At 42.3% G+C, this 22,869-nt stretch overlaps 1 protein-coding gene across 3 annotated transcripts in view; it reads left to right on the plus strand.

The window, feature by feature from the left end:
• The window catches only part of GRAMD2B (GRAM domain containing 2B), a 56,575-nt gene extending 34,283 nt beyond the window's left edge, over positions 1-22,292 (plus strand). For 2 of the 3 annotated variants that reach the window (XM_016217800.2, XM_087815531.1), the window contains 12 exons: positions 1,781-1,892; positions 4,001-4,067; positions 4,998-5,101; positions 7,876-7,971; positions 9,862-9,933; positions 10,033-10,113; positions 12,420-12,531; positions 13,077-13,199; positions 13,518-13,605; positions 14,765-14,869; positions 17,862-17,955; positions 21,084-22,292. In XM_016217800.2, coding sequence (XP_016073286.1) covers positions 1,781-1,892; positions 4,001-4,067; positions 4,998-5,101; positions 7,876-7,971; positions 9,862-9,933; positions 10,033-10,113; positions 12,420-12,531; positions 13,077-13,199; positions 13,518-13,605; positions 14,765-14,869; positions 17,862-17,955; positions 21,084-21,125 — 1,096 coding nt within the window. In that variant the 3' untranslated portion in view covers positions 21,126-22,292. The remainder of the gene's footprint in view (positions 1-1,780; positions 1,893-4,000; positions 4,068-4,997; positions 5,102-7,875; positions 7,972-9,861; positions 9,934-10,032; positions 10,114-12,419; positions 12,532-13,076; positions 13,200-13,517; positions 13,606-14,764; positions 14,870-17,861; positions 17,956-21,083) is intronic. The other variant, XM_087815530.1, reaches the window with a different exon arrangement.
• The last annotated feature ends 577 nt before the right edge of the window (positions 22,293-22,869 follow it).

Raw genomic sequence — 22,869 nt, forward strand, 5'->3', positions numbered from 1 at the left:
TTCAAAGTAGTGGATAGTATATATAATAGGTAATTTGACATTTGAAAAAATTATTTTATTTTCAAGTACAGTACAAATGTTTACTCATAATTTTTTTAAAGTAATCCCTAGAATTCTAAAGAAATGTCTGTCTGTGAATAGGTTCAGTCGCCAGTACCTGAATCCAAATCAATGTTCCTCGAATTGCCGAGAGGTGTTTCTCCTGTGGTTTGAGCATCGCAGATTCACACCGAGTCTGGCAGGGGCCTGGGCATCACATAGTCCGTCTTTTCACAGCAGAGCAAACCAGAGCCTGATGTCTCTCTAACTTCAGTCATTTCTCTCTGTCACACCCATATACTGCTCAAATTGCTTAAGATTCTTCTTATATTGACTTTGAACTAAAATTTTTTAACTGTGCTTCATTCTAAGGAATCATATTGTGAAATCATGGGTTTCATGTGCCCTTTTCCCCCAATAAACAAAAGAATCTGCATACTCATATCATAAAACTTATATATACACACACCCCCGGCTAAAAATCACACACACACAGTCATCTGTGTTGAGCCATTGGGTTGAAACTGCGTGCAGAGTCACACATCTACTAAATGGAGAGCCTTGCCTAGAACCACCTGAGAAAGGATTCCTGGACTTGACTTCCATACGTGTTCTTTTTTATCCTAATTTCACTTCGAGTGTTTTCCCACTCTGGGATGTATCATCTCTCTCTTTTCCTCACCCCCAAATCCTGCTTGTCCAATTAGGCCCCGTGTATTAAACCCACATTATCCCATTGGCCTCTTCTCTTCCTTCCTGTTGGACTAATACCTCCTCCTAACGCCTATGCTATGTCTTGTTTTGGTGCTAAGTCATGTCCTGCCTTCCTAAGAAGTTTTATTTTGTTGTTAATCTATTTTAATTTTTTATTGAGGTATAATTGACATATAACATGATATTAGTTTCGGGTGTACCACATGACTCAATGTTTGTATACATTGCGAAATACTCACCACAGTGAGTCTAGTTCACATCTGTCCTCATACATAGTAACAAATTTTTTTTTCTGATGAGGACTTTAAAAAATGTTTGATGTGTGCACAGGCTCCTCAATGATAAAGACTGTCTTGTGTGTCCCAGGCATTTAACACAGTGCCCCACTTAATTAACACTGGTTAAATATTAATAGATTTCTGAAATAAAAATATTTTTGATTGAACTATAGCTGCAATTTTGTTTCATAATTTGCCTCCTATACTCTTTATACTGATTAAAATACTATTTTTTTTTAAACATATCTTGATTGATTTCAGAGAGAGAAAGGGAGAGAGAGAGAGAAAGATAGAAACATCAATGATGAGAGAGTCATTGACCGGCTGCCTCCTGCACGCCCCCAACTGGGGATGGAGCCCGCAACCCAGGCATGTGCCCTGACCGGGAATCGAACCCCGATCACCTGGATCCTAGGTCGACGCTCAACTGCTGAGCTATGCCCGGCCAGGCTGATTAAAATACTTTTGAGATGGTACAATTATTTTCGCAGCTAGATTGTTATTTTTCTCTGTTACAAACGACCATTTCTTCAGTTTGAGATTCCAGCCTGCTGAAGTCATCCCAGCCCTACAACACTTGCTCTATAAATCCCCATCAAGGGTTACGAGTGATTATTGACATCTAGAAGAGAAAAGCGAATGCCAGATTTCTTTGTGAGATGGTATAATATTCAAGATGGATTACAGTAAAATTAATGAGCAGCATAAAAAAATTCATTCTGTAGCCTCCCTGGGTTTTCTTTCCTCAGGTCAAAATCCAGTTTCGATGGTGTCTCTTTAGCAAGTGATAAGAACGACTGTAAAACAGAAAGCAAAAATGACTCTAAGATTGAAAGGAAAAAGTCTTCGTCTTCCAGCCAGGTAATCGGGGAATGAGGTGTGTGGTCTCAGAGGGCGGCAGAAGAATAAAGCAATGGGAAGAGCAAGCACACAAGCACACGTGTGCAGCTTTCTGCTGCTCGGGACTAGCATAGGCATCGATTTCAGAGAATCCAGGAAAAAGGACAGGCCTCCGATCCTTCAGTCGATTTTTCATCAATATCGTATTTCACAACTGACCTTTCAACGTGTTGAGTGGGTGGCAAATTCCACACTGTGCCCCTCACTCTGCCAAGTGCCCACAGACATCGCCCTACAGGGACCAGCACTGAGTCACATGCTTGTCTGATAACTGGCCAGTTCCGGGAGAGCTGTGACATCCCTGCGCTAAAGTGAGAGTCGGAGGGCACCTGTGGGAACAGAAGGCCCCCAGCTGCACACAGGAGGAAAACCTGTGGACAGAGTCATGATTCTCCTCCAGAAGTCATTTTGCTTCTGCTCTAAAACACACCAGACAGGGCTTAGAGCCCAGCTCTTCACCACAGTGTGACGGACTTACAGGCCAACAGCAGGGTTTGATACTTGATCCCTAGGTACTGGAATACGTGTCTCCTAAGAACTATTACAAAACACGGTTGGCACACCCAAGAAATTTAACTAAATAGTAAATATAAAATATATATTATTAATATAAAATCCATTTTCAGATTTCCACCATTATCCCAGTAGTGAGCGTCCTTTATAAAGGTCTTTTGTTTCCCCCTCTCCAACATCCAGTCAAGAGCCAGGTGTTACATGTATTTGTCATATTGTTTTTCATTTCAATCAGTCCCACTACCTTTTTTTAAACCTCTTAAAACAATATAAGAGGGTTCATGGCCCAGGATATTTTTAAGTCAGGTGTGCAACCAGTGCTCACTGTAACCACTAAAAACAAAACCTCAGTAAGACCCCCTTTAACACCTAGCTTTAGTCAAAGTAACTTCCTGGATGCAAGTTTACTCCTCGGAGACAGTGTGAGGTAACCTACTTTATCTGAGGCGTTTATCTATAATACAGCTAACTTGTGGCAGACCGTCTGTCATCTGCTTGGCCTATCTAAAGCTCTTCTTTGCAGCAATACTAGGGCCATTTTTTGCCATTGAGACCACACCTAGTTTGCATAATAGAGCATCAAGTGCCTAAATTAGTGTCTCTCAGTTTTGCTCCTAAGACTTTTTCATCGAAAGCATCTGTCAGGCAGTGTGGTCCTGTGGCAGGAGGATCCAGCTGTACCTCTGAGTAGCTCTGGTTCCAGTTAACTCAGTATCTCCAAGGCACAGTGTCCTGGCCCATGCACTGGGGGAGTCAGTTCCCAGGTTGTCGTGGGGGTGGTTTGTGAAAGCATTTTGCAAACTGTGAAGTGCAGTCTGTACATGTTGTCACAGTTGTGGAAATAGACGCCTTCAACATGAAGTGACTGTCAGCATTTCAGACTCTCAGGCCTTCTGCCTCCCTTGAGAGAAACCCTACTCGTCTTGACAGTCATCTTTCCCTGGCACTGGCTAAGGAAACACCTTCACAACAATAATTGTGTTAGTGACAATACCAGGTAGTGGGTCGTTTAGCTGTACGTCCCATTTGAGGCATCCCACTGAGGCAAGTACTGTTTTTGCCCTCTGGCACAGAAGGGGAAACTGAGGCCCAGAGAGGTTAAGCCACTAGGCCACTGTCACATACAAAAGAGAGGTGTAGCTAGGACTCAAACTCGGGTTGATATGACTGCAAAGTTTTTAACCACCATCCTCTTCTGAGAGTCCTCACTTGTACCTTCAGTGCCCTGGGATCTACTACCTTCCCTGGTGAGAGTCCTTAGAATTTCTTCTCATGCCTCACGCGGGACATGCTTTGTTTAGCGCCTCAGCGAAGGCTGACCGCCTGCTGCATCGTGGCCATAGCTGTGTGTTCGACCAGCAGGTCGCTGGTCCTGTTGGGAGAGGAAACCATCCACTGTTTTTCACTGAAGGGTTGTGACGGAGACTGTACGATCAGACAGATGGAATTCATGAAGATACTATAATAAGGGAGGGAAAATGTATTATGTAATTCAGATTTGTGATGTTTCACAAGATACTGAGCGCAGCGATGTCTCTGTTTTGTTCTCACTGTAGTACAAGGCAAACATGCACTTTCACAAGTTGTTCCTCGATGTCCCAACCGAAGAACCACTGAGGCAAAGTAAGTTCTGACCTGTTTGACTTTTCAAGCTACATATTTGAAAAGAGGCTCATTGGTTTGGGGGGTGGAGGAAGAGGGCTGGGGACTCAGTCACAAGGGGGGATTGGTTTCTGAAAGTCACAATGCAGCAGCAATGCTGGCTTCATTCGGCCCTCACTGGGTGGGAAGTAGGATGGGAAGGTGAATCTCTCCACACGATATGGAATCGATGCAAGATGATTCCAGAATGATGTCCTCGCCTTCCGTATTTACAGCGGGAAGGCATTGTGTTTGGATTGTCCTGAGATATAGGATAACAAGACTGGAGCGAGGGAGGCCACGATAAGAAGGTTAAAAAGCAGCACAGGTCTGGGTGGGCAGACGTGCGTCGATACCTGCGCTGTGCAGGGCGCAGTGATCACATCTGAACACCTTGCCCACAGGCGAGCTAAGCACCCGCTCTCCGCTGTGGTTCACTGGGGCCCAGGGGTCCCTTCCAGCCTCTCTCGGGCCAGTGTTAAGGCAAGATGCTGGATTCCAGCAGTGATCTCCAAGCAGGAAGGCGTGGAGCACGCACTCTTCCCCAAGTTGGACCGTCTGTTTCTAGAGCATTCGTTAGTGACAGTCGCAGGGAAGGCGGGGCAGGAGTGCTAACATAAGCACAGAGGTGACACACCTTCCTCCCTGGAGATTTTTGAAACACCATTCTTGAACCTCATTTGTAGCGATAGACTTGCCCTTCCTTTTTGATTTTCATACTAAAATTTGTAAGACTGTGAATGAAAAAACAAACTCTAATCTCCACTAAAGGTGATTGAAAAAGGGGGTGATAGATCTTTGGAGTTTGTGAGTGGATTGTCTGTGGCCCTCCCTGAGTCACCAGCATATACACGGAATTCTCATTCTGAATGTAAATTCTAACTGATGTAACACCTGTATGTATTTTCTCAGGTTTTACCTGTGCTCTACAGAAAGAACTGTTATACCAAGGGAAGCTCTTCGTATCAGAAAACTGGATTTGTTTTCATTCCAAGGTCTTTGGAAAAGACACTAAGGTTTGTATATATTTTTTTAAGAAAGCCAGCTAGCCCTATACTTTACTGTATGTGTGAATATGAACTGTTTTAAGTGTAGCAATATTTGTAAATATTTGTGTCATTATGGTGCCACTATACAAAGCTTCCTTTGTGGTGGTTCCAAACGTTACAGGTTCTCAGTGCCTCTGGATGTCACCTCCCTGCCTCCCACAATCCTGCCCTCAATCCTTACGCAGGTGCCACCTGAGAACACAACGTTGTTCATATGAAAAATGCTTCACAATCAGTTTCAAAAATGTACATTTAACCTAAAACAATTTTTTTAAAGAAATACTGATTTTTGTTTTGTTCTGTTAACCATCCAAGACTCTAGAAAAACAGGCTTCTAAATAAGCTACTGATTAGAGTTCACTTTGGACCGTTGCCAGCACAGAAGGAGCAGGAATCGCAGCATTTACGACTGAGTTTGAGAGAGTCGTATGCCCACAGTCCCCAGTGGATGCTGATCGATAGCTTTGCATTCCCATTAAGTACAGAGCTGGGGGAGCAGAGGCCCGTGACACACTGAGCCACTAAGGAGAATTGCCTGAAGCAATTGGCAGTTTTCCAAGGCACTGCCTTCTAAAGCAGGGACCTTGGGACTGTGGCCTAAGAGGAGAAAGATAATTCCATTCCACTGACATTCCTTCCCTCTGAGCTGTGCTGCGATGTTCAGGCCACCAGAAGAAGGAGTCAGAGAAACACCATCCTGGGTGTGCATGACCTCATCGCGTTTCCAGTATTCTGATTTGCGATTATGAGTAGGCAGCTTTTATGGTCACGAAGTAGCTGACTGAGAATTTTTTTTAAGTGGTAGATATGTTTTAAGTGTTCTCCCTGAAGCCACTGGCAATCTTATGAAGACAGCTTAACAAATAAAATGGAAATTCTTTATTTTGCTGGTGTTGAGTCAGCAGCCTAGCATGCTATTTTTAGGTCAAACATGTTATTTTTTTATATTCTTCCTTTACTAGATAAAGTTATGTTTAGATAAACATTCTGAGGCACAGTATTATCTGAATCAGTATAATGCAAAGTAATATTAAGCAGTATTCCACCCTATTCCTAGATTTCTGGATTCTGAGAACTTGATCATGGAGTGGGGAAGGGGGTTGGGAAGTACTGAGCTTCAGTTCAAGGTGGTAAAGATAATTTTCAGGGACTCAGAGAAAGCCAGAACCTCTGCCTGAAGCAGCAGGGCTTGAAGATACTAGTGAGCAAAGTTGTAATCCTTGTTAAGAATAGGGGAATTTGCAACGCCAATATGTGAGTTTCAAGCTAATATGGTTCTGCCAGTGGCTTCACAATCCTACTTCTACTTAAGAGAGAACTGATCAAAAAAAATAAAATAAATTTAAAAAGAGGAGCAACCCTGGTTTTTTAAAGACTTACCACACGGATTGCTTTTGCATGTGCTAAATCTAAGAGACAAGAGATTGAAAATTAGCAGGGTGGGGGCATAGAACCATGACAGTGACTTGTACATTGCTTCCCCTGGAAGGATCACATTGGCGAGATGGGGGCCTCGGCTCTGTGGCAGGATTTCCTCCCTGCCAACAGATCTTGGTCCAACATGGTCCAGTGTGAACTAGAGGCAGCCAAACAGTTTGCTCTAGGAAAGGGAATTTTCTAAGCACCCTACCCTGGAAAAAAATACTAATTAAGTGTAGTTTTAATTTTATTAGGACCTTTTAGCCCATTGGTATTTTCAGAGGCTAATAAAATTAAATGCATGTATCACATTTCATTGAGGCTCAGACTGAAAGGTTATTTCTCCTTTATTTCTCAATTGTTATGTAGTTGTCATTTTACACTCATGAAGCAGTTGATTGAAAACATCTCCTGAAGGATGTTCCATGCCTTAGTTTATGAAAAGAAATCCAGGTGTATAGCCCCTCGACACTGTGTGTGCATGGTGTTGCTCAGAAACAAAATTAGACTCATTTTTATATCACCATTTATCTGAGTAGATCAAGGGATGTAACATAAAAGTATCAGGAACATCAACTATTCTTTGTGACATCTGATACATTCTTGTAGTACATTGTATGAAAAAAAAAAACTACGCTTAGGATAAGATTTGCTCTATTTCACTGGTTCTGTTTACATGAGGCAAATGAGAAAATGAAGGACGCTTTCATTTAGTGCTAGGCATTTCCCACATATTATCTCATTTAATCCACAGAAAGTCCTGGGAAGTAGATAAAACTGTCGCCATTTTACAGATCAGGAAACTGAGGCCTAGAAAGGATAACTCATAAGGTAGAGGGGGTCATATAGGTAGTAACAGAACCGAGCTGAGAATTCGAGTCCCAGACTTTCTGTCCAATAATGGTTCTGTTACACCAGTGCTTTTCAAGCCTAAGGGCACAGGAGATGGGGGTGTGAGAAATTAGCCCGAAGTAGATGGCCACCAGCAGCAAGTGACACCTTGAGAGCCTTGGACTTATCTTTAACATGAGTGTAAATTTTGCTTTCTAGTCCCCGGCTAAAGATAGCGGTTTCCCATGAAGCCCTTCAGCAGGACTGAGGATCCAGATTTATGTGGCTTTGTATTCACACCAGCCTAAGGAGCTCAGGGACCCGCCCGTGCCACTATTTAAGATGGACTTTTCCTCATGGATGCTGGAGAGCCTGCTGCTGCTTTTTATTTCTTTGTTATCAGTCTGTTTGCTTTTTCCTTTAACATGAAGATTGGAAGCGTTGTTCTGTGACGTCTTAACCAGCGTGTTAACTCGGTGATTCTGTTTCAGATCTCTATTCCGGCCTTCTCCGTAACCCTAATAAAGAAAACCAAAACTGCCCTTCTGGTGCCAAATGCCCTGATTATAGCAACGGTCACAGACAGGGTGAGTACGCAGCAGGGCAAGGGCTCCTGCTCTGCCCTCCAATGCGCTGGGGCCTCCTGCCAGGGCCAGGACCCTGGACCGTAAATATCATTACGCCCCACAGGGAATCAGGAAATACGTGTAAGACTAATTTGTAAAATCCTAGCCTTTAGACATTCCTGTAGTGTTGTTTCCCCTCACAAGATGATATCTTCTAATTGTTGCCATTATTTAATTTCCTGCTGACTTAATTATATTTGCTCGACCAAAGTAAAAAAAATAAAATTCTTTCCCAACTTCCCTTTCCCTAATATCTTATAGGTCAGGTTAAACTGCTGTTCAGTTTCCTTAATAGTATTTAAAACAACCACCATCACCACTTTGTTGACAGGGTAAGGCAGGGTGACACTGGGGAGTCCCTGGGGTGGGGGTGGCCAGCTGCCCCATAACCTCAGTTGGGACCTCTCCAAAAGCATCCCAAACACATAAAACTTGTGCTTGCTATGCACGTGCAGCTTCGGACCAGCTCCTAGCCCCTCTTGGCTTCCAGGTTTCCTCCCCTATCCCACTTCTATGCAGGGATTCTCAGGCTGTTGTTGACTGTTGGGATAACACAGACACATGCAACCAGAAATCTCTGCACTGAGAGGTGTTTGCTTCTGCTTGGGAAGAGAGAGGGAGTCGAATATTTTGGTTACCCATATTTCACTTGAAATTATCTTTTAATATTTTACGTATTATTTCTATGAAAGCATAGAAGCCACATTCCATTCCTAACCATATTGGATAGTGGAAGGAAGGAAGGAGGCAGAAAGAAAGAGAAATCAGGCTATTCCGATGAGCTAGGAAATATATTAGTATCTGTCTACTTTTGAAGAATTTTTTTAGACATACTAACGGCTAACAAGCATCAAGTACTTTTGCCCGGCATGTGCTAAATACTTCGCTTATGTTTTCACATTTATTACATACTACCACCCTCTAAGGGGTAGGTATTGTTAAAAGAACTGAAGCTCAGAGGGCGTAAGCAGGCACTTTGCCCAATGCTGCCTGCTTAGCATCAGAGCCAGAATCTGCAGCTGGGTCTGTCTCCTGCCAGGACCCATAATGCTAACCACTTTGGGATCCAATACTGTGTATTGTATTGTATTGTAAATTGTATCAGATCCTTTCCTGGGTGAATGAGGGGTAATCACAAACTTTGGGAAGTGAGTCTGGAAAGATTCCGTGGCTCAAACAGTAGTAGACAGATTTAGTTTTAATACTTTCTCAACCTCCTGTTTCAGGTAAAAGCATTTTTCCTTATGTCGTTCGTCTCCAAATTACTTGTCTAGCTCTGGTTTTACTTCTTTCCCATAACTCACTTATAAGCATCCACTACAGAAATCTCTATATTTGTACAAGGCAGGCTCTGGAAGTGGCCTGAAAAAGAACGGGCCTATTAGGGCCCCTGGGAAATTTTCAGTGGAAAGCTAGGTCAGAGCAGAGAAAGCAGATCCTCAGGAATTGATAAATACCTTAAAAAAAAAAGCAGAGGTGCGGGAGAGATAGAGAAACTTAAAAAGGGGTCTAGAAAATATCACTGGCATTTTTTTTAGTGTTCAGGTCTTTTCCTACTTGTGCTTCTTTGGGCACCTTCATCAGGGTATTGGAGCCTTTGTTTTTCTCTGCGTTAATGAGTTAAACTGGGTTTGGGGGTTTTGTTGCTGTCGTTGGGGAGTATATTTCCTTTAGTGTGGGAATGGAAATGAAAACTCAAAGGTGTGGGTGAGCAGAATCAGCATATAGACCAGAGCATATAGGCCTATATCATTTTAAATGAAAAAGTATATACAAGTAAGTTTTTGAACTCTGAATATTCACTTCTCGTCAGACAGTATCTGTTATTAATTACTGTGTTTTGTTTTTCAGTACATATTTGTCTCCCTGCTCTCCAGAGATTCAACTTACAAACTACTAAAATCTGTGTGTGGACACTTAGACGTGAGTACGACATTGCTGAGCCTCAGTTGCTGTCTGTCTGCTGTGTTTCTTACAGTTCCATAGTTAATCTGCTGTTTCATTTTATCTCGATCATTCCAGAATACAAGCGTTGGTAACAGTCCTAATCCGTCTTCTCTTGAAAACAGTTTCCGGGCTGACCGCCCTTCGTCTCTGCCTCTGGTGAGTTGCCTACACAGTATCTAAACGCAAAGGAAAGGGAGTATGTCCAGCAATTACACCACAACCAGGGTGCAAGAGGAACTTAGGACAGTAATATTTGAGGCGAGCTGAAGAAACAGGGCATCTCTGTCCTGAAGAAAAGGAGGACCCTAGGAGGTCATAAACTTTGTTCATGTAACTGAAGGGTTGTCCTGCAGAGAAAACGAAACACAATAGGCTGCCTTGGGGATTACTGGTCACTGGAGGCATTCATGAAGTCTTGCTGTGTTTGCTTGTCAGTGTTGGTTTAGAGGGATTCACCAGTCTATTTGGGGTGGGGTGTGATTCATCCCACAAATGGTTGAATGTCTTCTGTGTTCAAGGCTCCGTGCTAGCGTTTGCTGTAAGGACACCAGGAAAAATCTAGACTAGTTGTTGCCTTTGGAGACTTGACAGCTTAGTGGGGAAGAAATAACTAAGAAAAGAAAGCTCTAATGCCCAAGTGAAAGGTAGAGATTCTTTGATTCCTTTAGACTTCGTTGTCTGTAGAGTAAATCTCCAGTGGGGAGTCCTAGCCATATGATTCAAGTAATCATTCCCAAGTTGACTATTGTCAAATGTTGAAATAACTTTGGTGAAGTGGTAGAGCCCCCATGGTTTCAACATCTACACATCTCTTTATGAGAACTGTTAAAAAAAATAGTGGGATTGAAAATATATTCACACAAAAATTTGAACATGAATGATCATAGCTGTTATTTATAATAGCCAAAAAGTAGAAACAACCCTCATGGTCATCAATTCATGAGTGGGTAAATAAATTGCAACCTCTCCACACAATGGAATATTATTTTCCTAAAAAGGAACGAAGCATTACTATTACACACTACAACGCAGATGAACCTTGAAAACATGCCGAGTGAAAAAAGCCAGACACAAAAGGCCACTATGTTGTACGATTCCATTTGTACAAAATGTTCTGAATAGGCAAAGACTGCAAGTAGATTAGTGGTTGCCAAGGGATGTGGGAGAGGGGAAAATTGGGAGTGACTGCTAATGAGTAAAGGTTTCTTTTTGGGAGGGTGATGGAAATGTTCTGAAATAAGATAGCGGTGATGTTGCACGACACTGTGAATACTGTACTCTAAAAATGACCGAATTGTAACTTAAAATGGTGAATTTTATCTCAATTTTTAAACAAAAATTTTTAAGAACCTTTTGTAAAACCTTTAAAAAATAGTGGGAAGAAGTAAAAAAACAGAATTAAACACAGACACCTTGGAATCTGACAAGCCTGGTTTCGAATCTGGGTTCTGCCCCGCTGAGCTATGCCATCGGGCAGGCTCGCTCGCTGCTCTCACTCGGGCTCCTCACCCAGGAAAATGCCAGCCTCACGATGTGGCCGGGAAGGTCACGTGCAGTCGTGTGTGTAAGGAGCTCTGCATACTGCCTCATACATGACAGGCATTCAATAAATAATCATTAAATTGAAGAGACTTGAAATTTTTCCATTTTCTTTCCGTGTAAAAATCTTGCATGAAATTGAAATGAATGTTGAAATGACCAAAGAACAGCTGGTTGAAGGTGGAAGGCTGGGTCTCTCCATTCGACAGCTAAGTAAACTGTGGAGCTCTCCGCCTAACTGCACCTTCCCCAGGCTGTTTTCTCAAGGACAGGTCTGGTCTTTAGTTCTGAATGAGTGGGATACAAAGGAAAACATTCCTGCTGTCTCCCCTGCTCCTCATTCCTCTCTCATCCTTCTGTCATTTAAATGTAATGTCACTGAACCTGTTTTGATTTGGTGACAGGAAGAAAAAAGGTGAAGTTTTCCTTTCAGGGTCAATTTGTTAAAGCCATTTGCCCTTGTCTGTTTCTAATACCTCTTTTAAAACTATAATCGAAGAATAGCTTTCTCTGTGTCTGCATATTCAAACACGCATTTCGCATTTCGAGCTTTCTGTCCCCTTTTTTCTTTTACATATGTCTATTTCAGTCACTTTGCTCATTACAAAGTGCTCACTGCGGCTTCTGCAGCTTTACCCTAGAAGCTTTTCAGTCATCAGCATTCCAGTGTTTTCTTCTAGACATTTGTTGGTTCAAAAAGTTGGCCACTCCTTGTTGATAGAATTCTAACTGCCCGGAAGAATCTCAGTTTCAGTAACCAGATACTTAGCAATCTATTGGGAAAATCCCAGTGGTATGGGGTAATCCTTCCTTCTTTCCCATGTTTTATAGGTCAGTCCTAAGTAAAAAGGCCAGGGGTTACAAAGGTCTGCCTTTTTAATAAGGGGAAGTTGGCCTCTCTTCATTTCATTATTTCCCTTCAGGATTTCAATGATGAATTCTCAGATCTGGATGGAGTGGTTCAACAAAGAAGGCAAGACATGGAAGGATACAGCAGTTCTGGCTCTCAGACTCCCGAATCCGAGAACTCGAGAGGTCTGGGAAATTTTTGTATCTTGACTAAAATCTAATTCTCCACAAAACATCTTCATCCCACCCCTTACAAACAAAAACAAAACCAACCACACACATACACACGCACACAAAACTGTTGTCTTCCAAGTTAACAATTGGAAAGGGAATCTGGGGAAAGGGTAGTTTGCAAGTTCCAGAAATCGGAATTGCCTATGTGGTAAAATTCCAATCCATTTATACATATTTAATAAATGTCTCATAAATCTATATATTAGGTTGATTGAAAAAGAGAAACATATAATGTTTCTTTCCCTCTGTTAATAATATTATTGTTATACCTGCATCAGCTCTATGAGTCAATGGAGTAAAGACAAACTGCCCTCATTTTATTACTTATTTGCGCGATCATTGGATTTCAATCCCCAGCCACTCAACCAACTTCTGAGAAGACCCATTTATGTACGTGGCCATTATGTATGTTGAGAGCTTGGTTTGCTTTGGTGGTTGATACTACATTTTAAATGTTTTGAGGAGAGAGCTCACCCAGCCCCATTTTGACCGGATAGATTTCCACGTGACAGAGTCCCAGACAGTTCTCAATGCCTCCAAAGGAGAAGCAAAGCCAGCCAGGGCAGATGCCCACGGGAACAGAGTACCCGAAGGAAAAGCCAAGAGTCTCCCTGCACACGGTAAGGAACAGATTCTGGGGGAGTGTGTGTGTGCGGAAGGTCTGCTTGTACCTTTTAAAGGGCCCACATACTTCATTTTATGACTGCCTTTCACATCCCCGCCCCTTCTTTCCTGTTGTAGGTCTTTGCGTATTAATTCATTTATTCAGTTTAACAAACTTTATTCACTCCTCTACTTACTGTGGGGGGTACAGAGGTGACTAGCCTTCATGGAGGCCCCTCCGTTATTCTGAACACTTTGAGATTGTGATTCAAAAAATGCTGTTCACACTCGGCATTGCTGGACGGAGGAGTCACTTTTCACTTTCCACCCAACAGGTCAATCAGAATCCATTGGGATCTTACACAAAGTCAAGTCTCAGAAATATCCGACTCTCAGCCAAATTCTTATATTCTACGCAATTGTGTAAGTAAATGAATTTACTAAACATGACTTAAGAAAACGGTTCAGTTCTTTAACAAAATAATCTTTTTGTGTTGCTAAGAGCCATTATAAGTGCCAGGGGTGGCTAATGTGACCCAGATCTTTTTTTCTACAATGTTTGTCTCCTGCCTCAACATGTCTTCCCCTTGGGCTTCAGTCACATTGTCATGTTCATCTCCTTCTCAGTTAAATAGTGAGAAGGGAGGAAGGAAAAGTGAAATGATTGCCAGGTCCAGCAGAGGGACTAAGTCCTGAGCGGACAGTGTTAGTGGGGAATTATAAGGAAGCATCGTTGTCCATATCGTTCATGTTCCATCCAACCCGTGTTCTCTGGACTGAGGCCAAAACAAATATAAAATGTCATCCGCTTTCTTAAAAACCGAGGCATTGACTTTTTTAACTTCCCCCCTCACTTCCAGTCTGTAATCAGTTGTTCTTCTGAAAATAGCTTGACCCAGTTCTAGGCTATTCCTCGCCACCAAGGAGGACCTGCCCAGTTTGGTTTCCAGATAAAGCAGGGAATTTGTGAGTCACCAGAGAACAAGACGGGGCACTCACTGGCCGGGGAGACAGCCCCTGTGGAAGGAAGGGCCCTTGGGTGTGGCCCCAGGAAAGCCTATTAGAATTTCTTATAAATCAAAGAACTTGAGCTAAAGGATTTTACATCCCCCAAGAGCTTTAAAGTTTTGTGACAAGCATCAGCCTGTTGAATAAAGATGTTTTCTAAAATCTCTTTGGCCAAGTTGTTTTAGAAAATAGCTTTCCTTGAATGTACATTGGCTATGAGGGGTTTTTTTGGTTTTGATTTTGGTTTTGGTGGCTTTTTGTGTGTAATCCTCACCTGAGGATATTTTTTCCATTGCTTTTTAGAGAGAGAGAGTGGATGGGATGGGGGGCAACAGGAGAGAGAGAGAAACATCGATGTGAGAGAGACATGTTGATTGGTTACCTCCCGCATGTGCCCTGACCATGGTCGGGGATCGAACCTGCAACCCAGGTACGTGTCCTTGACTGGGGATCGAATTCTCCACCCTTCAGTGGGTGGGCTGACGCTCTAACCCCTGAGCAACTGGGTTTATTATTTTATGACTGTCAAGGCCTGGCCATTGACCACTGAGATTTGTCTGTTATCCCTTTCCAGGGTCTGTGCACTGATCGTCTCGACCTTCTACATGAGATACAGAATCAATACTCTGGAGGAGCAGCTGGGGTCACTGACCTCCATTATGGACACCCATCACACTGAGTAAGGCTTCCCTCCTGTGCTGTCATCTGCTTGCTGTTCAGATTAGTATAATGTTTGACTTGAGCTTAGCAACCCTCTTGGCAAATATTAATTAAGGATACATTTTGTATGAGACATTTTAAGTGTATATTTGGGGAGTAAAGAGGTGGGAAGCTCCCAGAAATGAGTGACCTGATTGTGCATGTTCTTGAGTTGCTATAGTGTTGCCAGTGATGAGGCAAGAAACAAGCCTAATTTTACATTATCTAGTTCTGTCATCCTCAGACTCAGTTGTGACCTTGGCCCATTTATTACAATATAAAAGTTTATCTTCATAAAATGGCAAGGAGTCAAGACCTTCATAGGAGAGAAGCAATTCAAGTAACTCAGCACATTTCATCACTGGTAGCTCTCTGTTGGCCCATTTATTTACAAAACTGTTGATCGCTGTCAGGATTCATGTAACCAAGCAATTGGTTGGTTGTGCCTGTGAAATTTTTCCATCACAGGCATTTTTACATGCCTAACCTAATTAAGCCTATTCAGACATAGAGCATTTTCCTCCCAACCCATTTCCATGAGGATTTTTACATACTGCCTAAAAAGTAAAATAAGTTATTCCATGTCTTAAAAAAACACATACTTTTAGCACACTTTTAAAAGCAGGGATACTCCTTTACAGAGTACACACCGTGTGCTGTTGACTCTATTAGAATGGATACATACACACACAGTTTTCTCTCACTATACCTTATAACTATTATTCCCATTTTATAGACAAGTAACTGAGACTCAGAGAAATAATTAGCTTAATGTCTTACAGTTTGAAATAGAATTAGGATTCAAATGCAGATTTGTGCGAGTACAAAGACCGTAGCCTGCCCAGACTACCAGTGGCTACTTGGTTATGAGAAATGGCCTAGAACTGGGTCAGGTTATTTTCATTGTGCTTCAGAATCTTCTAGAGGGCTTGCTAAAACAAATTACAGGGCCCATCCCCAAAGTTTCTGATGCAGTAGATCTGAGATTGGGCCTGAGAATTTGCATTTCTATCCAGTTCTCAAGTAATGTTGATGGTACCAGCCTGAGGCCTCCACTTTGAGAACAATTATGCTGTATCATTCTAGGGCCTTTCTTTTTTAAAAAATATAGTTTTATTGATTTTAGAAAGAGAGTAAGAGAAAGGGAGGAAGAGAGAGAGAAAGACAGAGAAACATCTATCAGCTGCCTCCTGCATCCCCCCTACTGGGGATTGAGTCCACAACTCGGGCATGTGTCCTGACCCGGGAATCGAACTGGTGACCTTCTGGTGCATGGGACGATGCTCAGCCAACTGAGCCACCTCAGCCAGGGCTCTAGGGCCTTTCTTTATGCTCTACCAACTGCTTAAAAGTCTTATTCTGTGGCTTAATAGTATGCTGGCATACAGGTTCTTTTTGAGTCATAAATATACATTTGAACCACTAATACAGAAGCCTAAAGAATGGTTTGGAATAGATTCATACCCACCCATACTCTCTTCCGTCTTGTTCAGAATGTTAATACACTTAGAACTAGGAGGTGCCTCTAGATTATAGCAGACTGTTCTGTTCACTACCATATAGGGGCTTGATGATTCTAGGAAAATGTACACCTGTTATCATGCAGTTAACTTGGTGATGATGAGAGGGCAATTCCACTATCAAAGGCAAATTAAGCATTTATTATACTATTTAAATAATCCACTCAGGAAGAGGTACAATCTGAAAAATAACCATTTAAATGAAAAATCACATAGATCATATATGACATGAGATCAGGGAACACCCATGATGGAAAGGTCTGTTAATAAAGTACTTTGACAGCACCTGACCTTCCCCAGTATCTTATTTCGTCCAGGATGATAAATCCAGCCATGCTGTCCTGGTCACTAAATCCACACACCTCACCTGATTGTTTAGTTGCTACAGAGCCATCCTTTTGAACCCACACGTTGTACCAGCTTTGTTACTACAAGGATAGCCTAGATATTGTCAGAATTTCATGTTGATGAATCAGTACTCAGATCCCTCACCTAGAAACTGAAAGATTTAGATTCAGTTTCCTTTTTAGGATCTAAGATTTTGATAGTATGGATCAATGATAAAAAACTGTTTTAGTACTAATGAATGAAAAACATCTGATTGCCTTCTTAATATTCAGATAATCATCAATAAATTGCCAGCGCCTATATTTCAAAAATGGATCACACGTGAAAGAAATTAGACCAGTCATTAACCACTAAAAACGTAATGGCTACAAATAAATTTCAACCAAGAAATACAGAGATGATACAGACCGTGGTTCTTAATATTAACATAAGAATCTGATAAAGAGCTTTTAGACCATCTCTCCGGGAGCAGTGTACATACATCTCTACATTTCCTACAGTTTTAGCTGGTATCGGACCCCGGGAGGCCCCAGAGTTAGATCGAACGAGCCCATGCCATAAATAGTCTAATGGTAAACAGTGAATACATCTGCGAGATTGTAAGACAAAGACAAATTACATTTGTATGGTGAGTTTCAAAGAACGACAGAAGTCTCACACTTCAACCAAAACTTTAGGAAACACATTCCTAACGGTTCTGAAAATTCCTGTGTAAAGGGTTCCTGCTGCCACAAAAAATAAACCCATGGCTGAGAAGAGCCACAGTTCTTGCAAATGTGTGCTGCATTGCGATAGAGAGGATAGTGGGGGCTATTAAAAGGGGTGAGAATAACTGTCTGATTTTTGTTCGGAAGCCAAGGCACAACACACCCACTTAAACAAAAATAGCCTAAGGGATTTCCAGCTGAGCCATTAAGAATCTGTCCCCAAACTTCTAGCCTTGAGCCGTGGATTACCGTGGGGGCCTTTCTGAGGTTAACAAGTGAAATGCTCCCTCTTTTCTATTACAACCCAGTTTTCTGTTCAAAGACACTTCAAATGTGTTTATTCCACTTCTTTCTTTGCCATTCCTGGCCAAAATAATTTTTCTCTTTGTTCTTACAGACAGGCAGCCCCACCCGGCCTGGGGTCACAAGTACAATTAAATGTGGAGGTCCTCTGCCGAGAGCTTACAGCTAACATAATGAAATTAGAAAAGGTGACTGATTTCTTTCCTGTGTTGGGGGTGGTTGTGGTCATGCCTGTTGCTTGCACTTGTGGTAGGTCAGTGGTTACACATTAAAACACTCCTGGAGTGCAGCGGGCAGCCTGAATGACCAGACCCAGCCAGGGGTCAATGAGAAAGACTATTTTTCACTTTCACAAAGAAATGGGTGTCAGTCTCACTTTCCTTGTTGGTCTATCTCTGGTTTTCCTCCTTGGTTAGAAATATTTCTTTGTGCCATAGAGCCCAGTGGCAAGTGACCCCTGACACAGGACTCAGGAGAGGGACACAGTAGGGAGTGTCCCAATCAGAGAGTGCAGCCCCACCTCCACCCAAGCTGATGGTTTCCATACATAAAATATTGCATTCATTCCCTTTTGTAACCCTGGGAGGTGGATGGCACTAATCCTGTCTGGCCGGGGAAAAGTCCAAGTTTCTATTAACTTGCCCAAGGAGACACGTCTAGAAAGTCAGCAGACCTGGAATTTGAAGCAAAGTTGTGCTTGGAAACCCCCTGCCTTACTCGTTCTCAGAATCCAACCTTAGTCCTTGCTGATAAGGCCACTGATGTACCTGTAGGGCTTCAGGTATCTTCCTACAGAGCAGCTTTAGGACAGACCTGTCCCCATGCTTGTGGCATTCTTAGAACTCAGTAGGAGAGTGAACAGGAGAAAAAGGTTAGTCACGCGAGAAATATCCCAAAGTAAAACCTAATTAACATTTCTTACTGCTTTCAACGTGTTTATCTCTTCCCATCTAAAACTTTGTTTTTACCCTAATCCTTAAGGGAAGTGTTAGAGTTACATGTTCAGTTCGAACCCACAAACACCCAGTAGCTTTCCATAGGAGTGCAGTTACGCTTTGTTGAGGAGGGACATGAAATACAAATGAGTCAAGTGTTTGTTTTGCTTTACTAAATGTTATCTAACATTTAACCACTGAAGTATTGAGAGCAAAGGTGTTTCCAAACTTCTGTCCTTAAACCAAGGCACGCCAGATAATTCCTATGGAATCATTGTATCTGTGGGCTGACTCGAAAACTTTTCCTCAGTCAAAATCAACCTAGAGAAGGGATTGGGGTAGCAACCAGAACTGTTTTCTAAAGTGTTAGTTGCTGAGAATTAAAGATAATTTTTGTTTTGGTAATGAAATGTTTACCAATGTTTGGCTTCCATGCTGACCAAGTGAATGAGCCGGTTTTAATTTTCTGTTTTGCTCACTCTAGCATATTCTTTGGACTGAAGCATACAGGATCCTGCTGCCCTCTCCTGTCTTCCTTCCCCTTCTCCTGCTGGGCCTGGCTGGGACACCACATTCTCTAATGAGGGACAGAAAAACAACTCAGATAGAGTCCAGCCACTCAGCTGAGAGGCCAATAGAAACCTTTGTCCTGAAGCAGAAGCAGTCAGAAGTGGATTTAGGGTCAAAATACATATGTTGATGTTCTAAAAAGTTATAAATTGCACACATGGCTCAAAGGAAAGGAAGCAGAAGTTACCAGGCCACACCCGTGTTCTTTTTGATGGGTCTGCCGGAGGCAGTCTGGCTATAGCGCAGCACAGCCTGGTAGTGAAACTGCAGCTACGGGTGGTGGGACCGGGGGAGCCATGTCTCGGCTCATTTCACTGGGTGCCACCAATTCCTTTCTGCTCGCCTTCAGGGACTGCTCCTGTCCGAGCCTCCTGACCTGCCCTGCTTGTAACTTCCCGATTTCTCTTCCTGGCATGACGGCCCTTGTTGGAAATCTAAGAATACCTTTTAGCTCCCTCCTCTTTTTCATTTGCACTGATTGGCTAATTAGGTGAGAAGTCCTATGCAGCCTATCTTCAGATGTCTCCTCCGATTCTCTTCCCGGGGGCACCACCTTTGTCCATTCTGACCCCCTACTACCAGTCTAACAGTGGGAATTCAGATCTCATTGTGACTTTTATTTGCATTTTCCTGATTACTGCTGCAGGTGAACATCTTTTTATATATTTATTGGCCATTTGGATTTTGTTCTGTAAATTGCCCATTTATCTCCTTTGTTTTGCTTTTGGGTTTTTTGACATCGTAGGTATGTTTTATATAATTTGGACATCGGTCTTTGGTTTCATTTCTTTTCCATCTTCCCACTCCTGCTTTTATCTTTGGTCCTGTGGGAGAGGTAGGGAAGACATGAGGTAGGAATGTGGAGGTTGAAGGCAATGCTTTTACGGGTGAAGAAGTAAATACTTATTTTCTTAGTACTGGAAATGGCATTTATGGTGGAGCAGTACAGAAGAGCGGGCATAAATTTGGAGTCACACCTCTGTTCTGATCTGTACTCTGCCATTTACTGTCTGTGTAACTGGTCTTGTTGCAGAGCCTCTCTGGCCCTCGGTCTCATGTGTGAGACCTGCACCTGTGTGGTAGTGATGTGTGGCTAAGGGGAGCACGTGGGGAGTTCCTGGCACAGACGTGATAGATCCCGTCCTCTTCACGCACACTGCATGTGCCTGCAGGACATCCAAAACAAGACATTCTCTTCTTCCAAAACAGGACATTCTTTCTTCTGTCCCTCGGGCTTCCTCACTCCTGTCACAGACCTGGTTGTTGAGAATTCCTTGCTCTGAATTCCTTCAAGTTCATTTACTCAACGAACATTTACTAAGCACATTTTTAACGCCCAACGCTGTACTGTAGTCTTGAGATCCAGTGATATGGCATGGTCCCTCCCCCTGTGAAACTCGGTCTCCTGGGAAATGTTGTATGATTTCCAATAGGAGTGTTAAACGTTGTTGTGTGGTGTTTGTCTGATCCGAACTATCGGACGGGCTCTGTAAAGACCAGCTCCCCATCATGTCCGGATGCTTTGGGGTCACACCTGTGCTGCTGTTCTTTTTCTTTCATCTGATTTCTCTCGGTCTCTGCTGACATTTTCATCTTTGGGCACTTTCTTTTCCAGCCCTCCCTTTTCTGATTTTCAAGTGGATTGTCAAACTGAGTTCTATTCCATTAAAAAGCATTTGTTTGCCTGCTCCACATTCAACCCACGTGTAGCTCTTTTGAATAATCTCAAGCATTACATAGGCCATAGCAAATATGCCCTTAATATACTCCATTTTATTTAATAACAGGAGCTTCTCTGTTATTATTTCAAGATACAGAACAACTTGCAAAAGTTGCTTGAGAATGGTGACTGACCCACCAGATTGCTTGGGCCAACGTGATACCTCGTGCTTCCCTTTGAAGAAGGTGCTCGCGGAGGCGTCCCGGTGGAGTGCTCCCTGCTGGCCAGAGAGGCACCCCAGCCACGTTTGCACTTGGAGGTCTCCAGCTCAGGAAAGGGGGAGGGGGAATAATTCTGGTTCCTGTGAAATAAAAGTTGACCTTGACTCTCTGAGGAAGTTCTCAGTGCTGCTGCCTGCAGGAAACTGACCCATCTCAGAGGTCTCAGGAAGGACCTGGTGGACACGCTCTTGGATGACTGTGGTTCAGTGGCCATCGTGACTGTGTCAGCAAACACACTCCACAACGCGCCTTTCAGTCCTTCCCACCCTCCTACACCCCAGCCTTCCAACTAAGGGTATATCATGTGCCAACAAACCTGATGTGGTCCTTTAAAGAATTAGCCATAATTCTCCGAGAGGCAATAAAGAGCTCTAATGGACAGGCTTGCTTCAAAGAAATAACACCAGCATTTTGTCTTTTTTTCCTCCGTCTACTGTTATGTTCTGGTTTAAATCATCTGTGTATCTTCTCAGTTGAATATTGGCGAGAATATTGGGCAAAGCAGATAAACCATCGCGTTTATGTTTTGTTCCTCTATCTAATGCTTAATTGGACTTATTCTCACCCACCCCAAGTCAAGAATCTGTGAGATGTGGGACTGAAGTACTAAATAAACTTACTCTGAAACCAAAACTAATCTTTAAACCAAAAGGTATAATGTGATTTGATACAGGATGAAAAACACCAAATTTTTAAGATTATAGGTGGACTATGTTACTTTTGAAAAAGGATGTCTGTATTGAATGTTGAAATCCATTTCAGCAGGATGAGAGCATGCTTTTTTTTCTTTTGCTGACAAAAATGAAGAAACTGGTGGTTTGCTAACTTCTACTTACCATAGGGTTGCCTGGTTTTTATTAATAATTATTTAGGTACCATAAGATCCATAATATAAAAGATATTCTGTTTCTGTCTGCAATGCATTTTATAATCATTTCTATGAAATGTATTTTATTTAATCAGATAAGCTAATAAGTGAATTGGTTACATCATTTGTATCTGTTAGCCTACTGGACAAGAATTGTGCCTGGTGCACCCTGGCTTTTAATAAATACCCATTGCTAAAAATACCTTGCTAACATGGTGCTTTGTCAGTTTCTTAATTCTTTTAACTAAGACAATATGCTTTTCAACTGCTTCTTGGACCTTCTCTACTACTTCACCTCACCCGCACTCCTTTTCTCCCAGTATTCACTGCAGAATTCAGAAAGTATTTAAATTCTTGTGTTGCAATAATGAGAGAAAGAAAATGAACTTTGAATTAAAAAAACAGTGCTTGATTCCTGGGTCCATATTTTATGAGTTGTGTGACCTTAAGCAAGATATTTGGCCATTTCCCCCCATTTTATTGATGAGACTGGAAGGACCAACGAAAAGTGTCGCTGTGAGAAGCAAATGTGATAATGTCTCTAAAGTACATTGCCGTGTCAGGCCAGTAGAAAATACTTTCATAGCAGGTACCATGTCCATTATTTTAAAAAATGTTTCCTGTCTGGCATTCCAGTTTTATAAAAGTTCTACGTCATTGCTTTATGGTCAAACCCGTTAGAGATTCAAAAGTGGGTCAGCCACCTCTCAAGAGAAATTTTACAACTATATGAAGAGCCTTTAAATGGTTCACTTTCCACTGATTTACTAATCTGCTGTCTAGGAATT

Source organism: Miniopterus natalensis, chromosome 3, assembly GCF_054644295.1.
Source record: "Miniopterus natalensis isolate mMinNat1 chromosome 3, mMinNat1.hap1, whole genome shotgun sequence".
Taxonomy (NCBI): Eukaryota; Metazoa; Chordata; class Mammalia; order Chiroptera; family Miniopteridae; genus Miniopterus; species Miniopterus natalensis.